General features: G+C 41.3%; 1 protein-coding gene across 21 annotated transcripts in view; it reads right to left on the bottom strand.

The window, feature by feature from the left end:
* DYNC1I1 (dynein cytoplasmic 1 intermediate chain 1) overlaps positions 1 to 12,453 on the bottom strand; it is a 184,051-nt gene that overhangs the window by 43,327 nt on the left and 128,271 nt on the right. For all 21 annotated transcript variants that reach the window (XM_021538380.4, XM_021538382.4, XM_021538378.4 and 18 more), the window contains 2 exons: positions 4,341 to 4,487; positions 67 to 180 (listed from right to left, as the gene is read on the bottom strand). In XM_021538380.4, coding sequence (XP_021394055.1) covers positions 67 to 180; positions 4,341 to 4,487 — 261 coding nt within the window. The remainder of the gene's footprint in view (positions 1 to 66; positions 181 to 4,340; positions 4,488 to 12,453) is intronic.

Here is a 12,453-nt window from a genome sequence, read left to right as displayed (position 1 = left end):
ACTATGCAAGTATCCTGCTCTACCAAAGACACTTTTTTCCCCCCATGTTGGTGAAAACAAACCCACCTGTGGAGTTGAGAGCATGTCCAGGCTCCAGGAGCACATTTTGCCATCCGTAGAGACAGTTATAAGATTGTGTGCATTCTGTGTTCCAACTACATTCACACAATACACAGGATGCTGAAAAGAGAGAACACTGGAAGTCAGAGAGCCATTCTTACGTTTTCACAAACAAATATCTAATGTCTCATATGTTATTTTAAAGAATTATTAAGTAGTCACACAATGCCTGGAAAATATAAGACTCTGGTTTTGCCAGATAGGAATTATTTTGGTTGGGTTTTTGTGTTTCTTTTTCATTTAAATTTTAAGAAGTAGATTATGGAAGTGGAAATGTTTTCAAAGTTTCATTTTCCTCATAATAAAACAGCCCAGCTGAGTAATGCTGTGAAAATACCAAATTATGTGGATGAGATTTCACCCACAGGGATATGTATCATTCTACTGATGGCTTTTGACATGGAAAATAACCAGCAGAAAGAGGAAAACTGTCCAAACGGAATAAAAATGAAAACTTTATTCAAGAAAACAGCTGCATAAAACTTGAACTCTGTCAGAATTTGGCTTGAATGCTAAATATTTGCAAATGTACTCCAGTTGAAGAACATGAACAAGCCCATCAACGTTCTTCAGCATTGGCCAATACACCTTTTAAAATCTTTTATTATAAGTGGGGAGTGACTAGATTTAGGGTGTTACACCTGGTTCACCATGGTGCAGTCATTCCATGGAGGCTGAATTCCAAGTTAGTATGCATAATGAAACTTGGCCTATTCATTTTCCAAGGAACCTGGTAACACTTTGAGCCTAAAGTGTCATCTGATATCTGATGGTGACATATGAGGGATGGGTCAAGTTCAGCAATCTCCAGAGTGAAAAATCAGTCAGAGTGAACAATCAAGATTTAATTTTCTTTGACCAGTACAAGTGGCACTGCTAAATTAAGGGTTAGAAATATACAAAAATCAAGCAAAGAAAAATTTAGTTTTTCTGCAGTGTTTACCAGTAGAAGACCTGCATCTCCATAAAGAAAAAACAATTGTTCTCTAATACCTTGCTTAATTAAAGAAAATTAGGACCAACTTCCAAGAGATCCCTAGGGAGCTTCTAAGCCAACTCCATGTAGTGTTAGGAATGTAGCATTTGGTCCTGCTGAAAGGAATGGCAGAACTGCCACTTACGTCAAGATCCAGCTGCAGGTCACCTACCCAGTCAGCAGGGAATGGCAGAAATCCTCGAGAGGTCTGGCTCACTCTCAGGTTTGACTCCTGAGTGAGCCCAGTAAATGCCCCCTTTCCAAGAGCAAAAGGTGCAGCACCTGTACAAACAGTGTTTGTGCCCGCACCGAGATAGACTAAGCAGTTGCTGCTGAAATAGTGCTTGGAGGCAACCTGTACACACCAGTAAGTCACAAGGTCCATTTGATGCTAATTTTTTTCTTTCTCTCAAGATTGTCAGGCACCTGTTTTTTCTCAGATCAAATGGACCCCCATTGGTCCCTCACATGTGTCTCACACTATTACACTCCTACCATGGACCTTTTTGCTGCTTAGTGTAAGCTAATGACCCCAGTGCAAAACATGATAACTGCATACTGATGTGTGAAATAAGCACAGACCTATTTGTTTAATGGGCTTTTGACCTTCAGTAGACCAAACAGACAGAGTGGGTGTGAGGAAGCTACAGCAAGCAGTGAAACATCTAGAATATTTAGTAGGGGGGAAAGAATGAACCATGTCTTTCCAACAGCACCTCAGTGTGTCAGGGCTGGCTTTAATCAGGGCTACCAGCCATCAATTGCATGCACAATAAAACTCATGGCCGAAATGAAAAGATGTAAGGAAAGCGGATGACAAAGACAACCAACTGTATGTAACAGAAAGTCTGAACAGGCTCCTTCCTTTCAAAGGGTTGCTGCCAGCTTGCTTTTATTTATCTTGGAAATGAAATCATCATGCAAAAAGGTTTTGTCTTAATTAAAATTTCCTGTTGTCCCAAGTGCAGATGTGTGGTGGGTGTGAAAGGAAATTAGTGAGTAAGCTGTGGGTAGAATTCTCTTTCCTGGTGAATCCAGGCAGTAATCAGTGATACTAAATTTCAGGAAGGCTTAAGTCAGGGAAAACAACACGATCTATCTGTTTCAAAATAAACAAAGCAAGAAAAAGAAAAGAGAAGAATCCTTCTTTCACACAGAGCATGAGTTGAAATAAAAAAAAAAATTATTCAGCTCACGTATCTAGCAGTACAAAAAGTAACATTGCTAATGTAGCATTGTCTTGATTTAATTTTTTTTTTGGCAGCAAGGATTCAAACCAGCCTTTTGCAACCAAGACCTCATTTACAGTTTATGTAAGTAATTCTTATAAACAAATATAAAGTAAGCAACTCTTACTGTAAAATCTGAGCACTGCTTAAAACATCATGCTTCCTCATATTAGACTGTGTAAACACACATTTATACCAATCCATGACAGCACATAAAGTGCCCACCCACCACTGAAAGTAATTTATTTATATTTTTCAAAAGGAAAACACTGTTTTATTATTCTATTGCAATAATAAAACTGTTTTAATATATAATTCCAGGAGGTACAATTTTGCCTTAAATTATTTTTGAGTGTAAACAAATTACTTCCCATTAATCTTTGCTTTTCCACTAGATTTTGAGTCCCAGTTGTTCAATTTTCAGTGACAGTCAGCTTCTTGTCACTAGTTTTCTGGTCTGCTACATCTCTAAATTGCACTTCCAGGAGAAACTGTTTCTTTTCATGCAGATTGAACGACCTTACTGGCAACAAAATGAGCAAAAACATTAGGGAAATGAAAAGCAATGTTGAAGTTGCAACCCATGGCACAGATCATTAGATAATTACATCAACATTCATGATAGTGGAAATTTAGAGAACAATATTTGTATTGCCTGGCCCACTAAGCACGTCTGTGCACACCTGTAATTTTTAATATAAGAGACTTGCAATCATAATACTGGCCCCATACTGAATCTTCAGCAGTAATTCACATGGCCTGGCTTCTGGAGTTGTCTTTTAACTCCAGGGATTATGTTGTCACAGTCAACTGAAAGCTGAACCTTGATCTGCAAATTCCAAACATTAGAATCACAGACTTGTAAAAGCTGGAGCTGCACTGAACCTTCATTCTGCTAGAACAAGATTATCATCTTATCCCTCAGAGTGCTTTGTCAAGTTCAGTTCCTTATATTACAGAAAATCTGTGGTTTTCTGCACCCTTATATAATATTTTTGCATTTTCCTCCTCCTTTCTAGTTTCCACTCAGAAATTGCTCTAAGCTTGCTCCCAGGATGACTACTCCACCTTTCATCTCTCCTGAAGAGTCTGCCCATGCTCAGACCCTGGAGGGGGAGAGCTCAAGAATGCACAAGTTGTTTGTGCAGGATGGACGGGATGTCAGTGCCAGAGCAGAGTGAGAACACTTTAGCAGGCAGCCCAGGCTTGTCTCTTCCTCTAGCACAATGTGAGCTCTTTGCAGTGTAAGAGCCTCTCCTATCACAGACATCATCCTCATATCACAAAGTCTCTTCTTTCTCAGGCATCTTGTGTTACTTCCCTGCCCATTTCTCTCTCAGAAATCACTAGAGCCCATTGACATAATCAATAATTATCTGTAAGTACTCATGTGTCAACAAAATGCTCTCCTGCATCATTCTGTTGAAACAAACTACAGTGTGCAAACTCTGCCCTGTGGCCCTGTCTGGAGCAGATGACCATGGCAGGGATTTATGTATTGATCTATTAGAAAACAGAAGCAAATTGCCCCACTTTTTCTGAGGGCACCAGTGTCTACTTATAGGATCTACTATGAGACTCTCACAGGTGCCTAATTTGATTCAAAGGAGAAATTTGCGTACACCAAGGCAAAAATAGTGACTCCAATTGCCTGCCACGTTGGACTGAGAGGCATACAGCCTCCACAGTGCTCTGGCTCTCTTTACAGACAATGGGGACAAGAATTAAAGTGCCACTGTTCTGGCACATGGGTGCTTGCTTCACTCAAGTGTTGTACTCAGTCCTGCATTCTTTCTTGGAAAGGAGAATAACGTCCTGACTTGGTTGTACAACGTGTGATGATTAAGCACTTACAAGAGGTGATTGTTCATGTCTCAGGTCTACTTTTTTTCCCTTCAAGGGCCACACTTCTGTTTTCATCTGTGTGGCAACTAGCATTGTAGACACAACTAGGCAGCTGCCTTTCCCTGCTGACCATCTCCTCTAAGGGAAGAGGAGGTGATTTTTATCCTTACCGTGTGAGCAGCAGCAGACAGGGGAGTTCTCTGAACTGGAGTGCGCCTGTGACTGCGATTATCCCACAGGACAATTTGGCCAGAGTAAGTTCCACCAACAACCAGGTTTGGGTGAAAGCGGGCAAAACAGACAGACATCACGGAGGACTGGAAGAAAAGAGGTAGAGAAGAGAGGGATTACATGGTCAGACATCTTCAGTTCTCTCCCTAGGGAAGCATACTGAAAGTAACATCTTGTATTTTAGGAATCACTGTATGAATTTTATTCATACTCTTTGCACGCTAGTAATTCTACTAAAGCAACAGGACACATGCAAAGAACTAACTTTGACTCTAAAATGTGTATGTTTCTAGGAAAAATACAGGATGAGTCTGAGCATGATGCTAAAAACCTGAGATAACCTCTCCACGACAGTGATGGTAAGGTGCTTAATTTATTTTCTGGAAGTGAGAACTTCAACTAACCATTTCCAGCCAAACAGAGAATGGCATCCTGGCCATGACATCCCATCAGGGAGAGCTCTTCCCCTGCTTCTCCTCTAACTTTTAACTCAGGCAGCTTGAGGCAAGTCTGTGAAAAAAACCCTCTGAAGTTCACCTCAAGGTGTGCTGTCTTGAGAGCATCAGCTGACAAGCTGTGTCTCATTGTTGGATCAATGTCTGATTCCTCTGCTACCAAGGTCTAAGAACAAAGGGAACCAGACTTTTTTTCTGTCTAAGCAAAACTGAGTTTTTTTTTCTCATCCTAATGGCAGCTGAGTTATGTTTGTATATTTTCTTTAGCTGGGGATGCACAGGAGCCAGACAGGTGTGATGGGTACCCTGGCTACTTGGTAGAGTGCCCCACAAGCCAGTATGGAGATTGTTATCTATCCCAACTACCACTTTTCAATGTCTTTAAAATAACACACCAGCTAAAACCCTCAAGGAAACAGTCCCCAGACCTTAATGTACCTACAATCTACAGCCAAGAGCAAGAAGCAGTAACTCCTTTAAGTCTTCCATGCTCTTCTTAAATAATTATTTCCCATTTTTATATAATTGGTCCTGGATGATATGTCTTCATTTAATGCAATTTTAAAAAAATATTTTAATAACTGGATATTTTGATGTGTTGGTATTCTCGTCTGGGAACACAATTTACTCAATGACAAAGGGTTAACTAAATTACTATATTTCATTTGCATAAAAAGCATGGCAGACATTTAAGTCAACTTTGTTGAATTAGGAACACTGGAGCTGCCAAGCTGAACTAGACCCAGTGTGTACCTAGGTAATGGCCCTGTCTCTGGGAGAAGTGGATGGGATTGTAAAACTTTTGACATGGGCAGATGTGTTACGTCCTTTTGCTACTGCTCCTCATGAGGATTTCTAAGGCTAGAGATTGATTTGAACTCATGAGAGACTTGAAACCCCTTCTGATAGGGCTAGAATTAATTATGCTAAATCTTGATGCCTATAACTAAGTTATTAAGAACAAAGTAAAATGGGAAATTTAAACAGTTTTTACTGAATTCATGTGGCTGCCTGATATCAATTGTTTAAAGCCAGATTATACGCTAAGTGAATTTAATAGACATACTTAACAGCACACAGCAGTATATTTATTACTGGTGTTTTTTTTACCTAATAAGATAAAATGAAAAAACCTGCCATTACTTTTCTTCTTCCCCACTCTCTCTGGATCCTCCTGGCTGTTCACTTGACATCTTTATACTTTCTCCTCTTGACTAATGCTTCCACATACATTTCTGTTTTGTTATAGAATCTGGCACCTAATGACTAGATGATTAGTGTACATAAATGCCCATTTTAGTCTTAAAGGGCTTGAGCACAGCAATTCCATTATGGTCAGTCATAGCAATGAGAGGAAGCTTCCAAACACCATTTCCAAAGGACCTAGCTTTACAGAAAAGAAACTCCACCCCTAAGGAACGGGATATTGGTACTGTTAAGAGGGGTTTAAAATGCAGCTACACTGCAGCTGCCATCCAGTTTCCACAGATCCCCCCCACATTATCATTAAAACGACCCTACAGCACATGTTCTACATTTCATCTCTTTGTTTAATGGCTTTGTGAGTTGTTTTAATCAACCTCTCTCATTCCTTATAACTAAGCTGACAGATATTCTTACATGAAGTGAAATAGCCAGATGATTTTAAAATAGTACAGCTCCACCACTGGGTACACCCCACAGCAGCTACAAGGCTCCACATGTATTTTAAGAAGCCCCAATTCAAACAGTCATTCCACAACAAAGTTCCCAAGTTTGTCCCAAACAAACTTGGGAGACTCTGAAGCAGGGCAAAGAAGCCAAGTGGACAGTGTATTTTTAAAAGTTCTGCTTTCATGGTTAGCATGTTTTTGCATTTAGAATGCCAGAATACAGTTGAATGGTCAGGATAGAAACTGCTAAAGTGTGTTTTTCATAAAGTTCAAAAATAAACTACAGACATGACATGGGCTTGAGCTCTCTGCACTGCTTCTAGTTTTACATCTCACTCCAAAGCAGCTTGCAGTCTTCAAAAGGTAAAATGTTCACATCCTTTTAATTATGTCAGTATTATTTTTCTATCCAATAAAAAAAAATCTGTCAAATATTAGAATTTAACAATTTAAGGACTCCATTCCATAGCACTTAATACAGTGATTATTTTCTTAAAATTAATGGCAGTACTCTGATGAGTAAGGTCTGTAAGATTAAGCCCATTCATTTAAGAACTTGAAAAGCATTAATTTCTCAGTCTTAATGGGAGAGAGTGGCTGACAGGTCTCCAGTCTGTCTGAACAGCTCTGTGCTCCAGGACAGCAGCAGAAACCATTCCCTGTAAGCCTCTTCTGCCCCCAGGCTGCTTCTTGTTTGCCTGTTCAAGTAGTCTTGCTCCTCTGAAACAGCTTTGCCACTGACTTCAAAGGGGGAGGAACAAGCACATGGTCAGGTTTTTAAAATAACAGCATATCCTTGGTTGCACTTCTGCCACACCCTTCTAGGTAAATCTCATGGCACTTTCCAATAGCAATGGTAAAGCTTCCCAGTTTTTCAGTGAGGGATATTTTATACTGTAGGTGCTTAGTTACCCGTTGCAGAGGACAGAAGCAGCTAGTTTCACAGTATATGGCAACAGTGCATAACTAAATGTAGGAGGAATCATGTCAGAAGCAATTCCACATGGAATTTAGTGTTCATAGCAGAAAAGCAGATTTAAGGCTAGGAGATTCCCACCATTATCTTTTTATGGGTGCCACAAAGCATCTTTTTGAGCAACTGTTGGGACCCACAAGAGACAGGCAAAATCACAGTGTCTGATGATCTGCATTCCTCTGACTTGCACTGCGCAGTGAATCATTTACTTCAGCCTAATGCTCAGGTGTTTTCTCTCCCTGTGCAAATACAGCCTACTGGATTTTGCTGTTTCTGTCTCTCCTTAGCTTTCTCAGTGGCCTTAGTAAAGTTTTTCTGGCGTTTCTGGCTTTGTGATCTTTTACCCAGATGTTGTACTCTTAGTGGGACAACAATGCTGGTGCTGCTGCCTCATCCCCTGTGCATGTTCTGCCTCTCTGTGGAGGTGAGCATTTCTCCAAGGGCCAGAAAGGGAAACCTGAGTTATTTCCACGTGGGAGCACTGCCCAAGCATAAGAGAGAGCTTAGGCTGCTAAACCTGAGGATTTTGCCAGGCAAACAGGCAATCCTGTTTCTCAAATGCTAAAGCTTCTGCTTGCAGCTGCAGCAAGCACTGTGCTGAAAACATAATTAAGAAACAAAACATGAGATGTCCGTGCTCTTGTTACAGCAAAGGGAGGGCTGGGCCTTACAGACAGAAGTGTTGCCCAGCCCTTGGAGAGGTCTGCAGTTGTGGGGAGGAAGGCAGCACACTTTGCCCCCTGCCTTGGTTGGGGGGTCAGGTCATCTCAACCCGTGGGGAGGAGTACTGTGGAGCATGGCTCCATATCATAACCTTTTGCTCATCAGTCCTGGTCCACCTCCCTGCTCCTTCCCTCCCTCCCCACTAATGCATAGATCCAAACAGGCCCCCAGCCCTCTTCAAGTGGCTGGAAAAGCTGTTTTTTATTTTAGAAGTTTAATACAGCCAAGATTTGGATTAATGATGGCATATCCCGTCAACCACAGGTACATGTGCTTGGGACAGACAGTCATTTAGCTTCTCCCTGCTGAGAAGCCTGACCTCAGTGCCCACATGAGATGTGTGTAAGGCCCTGGAGACTCAGTTGTCTCTGCTCCTGTCTTTACGCTCACATGGCACTCTGCCCAGCCACCAGTCAGACAAGTTCACAAAGACCTGGGTGCTAAATAATAATAACTCTCCATAGGCAGTGACTACTGCCTTCAGCCAGACCTCTTCTGCAGGAAACCACCCCCGGAGCCAGCACTGCCATACTGGTGCCATATGCCTACGCCTTGCACCAGATGTATCTCAAAACAATACTTTGTCAGTGGGAAGAAGCAATCCAAGGAGTTCACAGGGATTTCTAGGCTCCAGAAGACCCGGTTATATTGCAGCAGGTTCTCAGGAAGCTCCTGGGTGGATTTTCTAGCTGAGCACATGCATGTGAAAAAGCACTACCATCAGTGGCATGCTGCTGTGGGTCACTCTGACACTGCATGCAATGAAATCACCTGCAGCTGAGTTCAGAGAATCATAGAATATGCTGAGTTGGAAGGGACCCATCAGGATCATCGAGTCCAACTCCTGCACAGGACCCATTAAGAATCACCATATGCTGAGAGCCTTGTCCAAACACTTCTTGAACTCTGCCAGGCTTGGTGCTGTAACACTTTCCTGGGGAAGCTTGTTCCAGTGCTCAACCACCTTCTGAGTGAAAAACCTTCTCGTGATAACCAACATAAATCCCTCTTGATGCAGCTTTGTGCCATTTTCTTGAGTCCTGTCACTGGTCATCACAGAGAAGAGATCAGTACCTGTTCCTCCTCTACCCTCACGAGGAAGTTGTAACTGCAATGAACTCTTCCCTCAGTCTCCTCCAGGCTGAACAGACCAAGTGACTTAAGCTGCTCCTCATATGGCTTCCCTCAGGGCCCTTCAGCATCCTTGTGGTCCTCCTTTGGACAGTCTTAATAGTTTAATGTCCTTTTTATACTGTGACACCCAAAATGTGCACACATTATTCAAGGTGAGGCCACCCCAGAGCAGAGCAGGACGATCTCCTCCCTTGCCTAGATGGTGATTCTGTGCCTGATTCACCCCAGCATACAGCTGGGCTTCTTGCTGAAGTGGCAGATCCTGTTCTGTGCTTGAAGGACTGAGAGTAGAAGGACAAAGCTGTGGTACTGCTCCTTAGACAAAACCATGAAAAGGTGCCATACTCATAGTCCTTCATCCATAGGAACTGAAGAACAGGGACTGAACCACTCATCACTTATGTCTGCACTCCTGAGGAATAAATAAATAAAAAGGAAGGCCAGAAGTACACATGCAACTTACTCATAACCTTTTGTTCTCAGTCCTGCTCATCAAGAGCAGCATTTACAGTGTCTAAGCACTCACAGTCCCTCTGAGAGCTGCCCAACCTTCTTCTGACCAGGCAGTCAGGAGACCTTTTCATTCCTGCATTGCTATACACACATATATCTGGCCCCCTACATCATAGTGATGACATACTTCAACTGCAAATGTGGATTAAAACCATCATCTAAAAATAAAACAACTGAATTATTAAACAAAGCCCTTTTTTATGACTAGTCATGGACTGAGAATAATCATGGAAAGTAGGAGATCTGAACACTTTCTCTGGTTTAGGGACCTTTCTCTGGTTTTGCACCACAATAGGTGTTGGATATCTTGAAAGAGGCAACTTTATGGTGACTTTGCTCTGGCTACCAAGATACCTGTTCTTGTACACTGAAACAAAGCCTGTGTTCCTTCCAAGAGTACTGTTTATTTTTAGCACCTGCTATTGTGAGTTTGGATAGTTCTGTATTTCATATAACTGTCTAAGTAGAATTAGTAGTAATAAGAAAACAGCAAAGAGAATAGCAACAGAATTACAGCTGGTTTTGAAATTAAATTTGAAAAGGAAGTTAAAACATGATTTATGTGTACAAAAACCTGTACCAAAGAGATAACGTCTTAAGTCTAAAAGCTTCAAATTCCAAGACTTCTTGCTCCTCTCCAACTGTCTTCCTATTAAACTATGAAACAACATCTGAAAGATTTTGTGCTGGAGATTATTTGCGGTACCATACAAAATTTGTCTCTACTAAAAATAAAATAAAAGCAGTTGACATCGTTCACATATTTAAAAAAATAAATAAAACCAAACAAACACTTCTTCAAACCAAATGTCAGAACTCTGTTTAATTAAAAAAAGGAAGTTTATACTTGGTTATGGTGTGTGTCGACATCTACCCCTTTGATTTACAAGAGTATGGACGGGAAAGAACAGATTGCTTTATTCAAGAGAAAGAAAGGAGGGAGGGGGCCCAATGTGACAGGAAAGAGTGTAGGCTGTATTAACTTCAGTGCTTGTTAAAACATGAAGGATTAATGGTAGAAAGGGAGGGAAGAATTGTGAATGTCTCCAGTTTAGGATCTTCAAAAATGTTTGGGGATTCTAAGAATGTCTCACCAGACCACATGAAAGCTGTACAGAGAGACTCAGCCACACGACTGCTCTAAATCCAAAGCTGGTATTGCTCCACTTATACCATCAAACCAATGGAGCTGAAATGTAGCCACAAATTAAATTTATTTTTATTGAAAAAGTACTAAGTCCTTCAAAATAAGGAAAAGAGTATGTCAGGAAATACAGCCTTTCTTAGCTGAGTTTACAGGGTAGGTAACTCTGGCATCTAATCTCAGTGCTGACATCTGATTATTGCAGTAGAATCAGAGCACTCTGCCCAAGTCTGCAGGAAGGCAATATCCAGCCTTATGACTTCATTTTAAATAGAGCAGAAAACTGGAGCTTTCTGCTTTCATCTCTGTAACTGCAGGTTCAGCCCATGTAACTAGAAGAGAAAAATAATCAGGAGAAAAGTTCACAAGCTGCCTTTGCAAATGGGAATCTACACTTCAGCCCTTCTGCAAAGTGCATTATTCATTCAGCAGGGTCCTGGTGACTCGGAAAAACAGTAAAACTGCTTGCTGTAATGCAAATGCAGATAATCCCGATATTTCTCAGATTTAATACAGGGATATCCTGTGTGCCTTTATCCATTAATGCAACAAGGAGTCAATTCAATAACCCTGAATTACTGCACACACATGCAAGCCTGAGAATACAGTCTTTGCTGAGTATCATACTGCCTTTGTTAGACTGATTATGAGATCACTAAAGCCTGGAGAAATAAGGAGAAATTTCATAACAATAGCACATCAAAATAAAGTTTTCTTTTCAACCAACTTCTTAGATGCTAAGTACACAAATATGTTTGTTTTCTCTGACTAGGACCTGGCTGCTTATCAGATCTCAGGGTCAAAAAATTAATGTCCATGTGCTTGCATGTTGAAGAAGCAAGAACTTGGTTTGTCTATTTTATTTATGTCATGATACTCTACAGTTATTCATGAGCACTCTTAATAGTTTTGACTGAATTATTGACAGGCTTGAAATGATGGGTCTACACCATCATTTCAGACCTGGAGCCTGAGGATATGTGTCTCTGGGTGGAGCGCAGAGACCTTCTGCCCGCTTGTTCCACAGGCTGGCCACAATTTGGAGCAGATGGTAAGTGTCAGCTTGAGCATGGCAGTCTGGCGTGCAGCTTCATGCAGCAGGGCTCACTGGTTTCAGCTCAGCATTAGCCAAAGGCTTCTGGACCAGAGCTGCTATACCTGTAGGGTCATGGTGTCACTGCCTGCCACAACTGCTAACTATAGCTGCAAGTGGTGTCAGACAGAGACTACTTTATTATTGATGGGTTTGCAACAAAATCCCTACTAAAGCATCTCAGTCTGATGAAGGCCTCTTCACTGAGCAAATAATAGCATTACCTGAAAAATTTACTAGGGCACAATGGTAAGAAATGCCAGATAAGCATCTTATTTTAAGCACTGCAAATGAGATCAGATCTAGAGAGGCACATACTCAAAACATCATGCAAACCAAAGCTTTCTGTAAGTGTTGCAGTT

The sequence above is a fragment of the Lonchura striata genome, chromosome 2 (genome assembly GCF_050655825.1).
Source record: "Lonchura striata isolate lonStrDom1 chromosome 2, ASM5065582v1, whole genome shotgun sequence".
Lineage (NCBI taxonomy): Eukaryota > Metazoa > Chordata > Aves > Passeriformes > Estrildidae > Lonchura > Lonchura striata.
The sequence above is the reverse complement of the archived record's forward strand: the minus strand, read 5'-3'. Positions and strand labels throughout refer to the sequence as shown.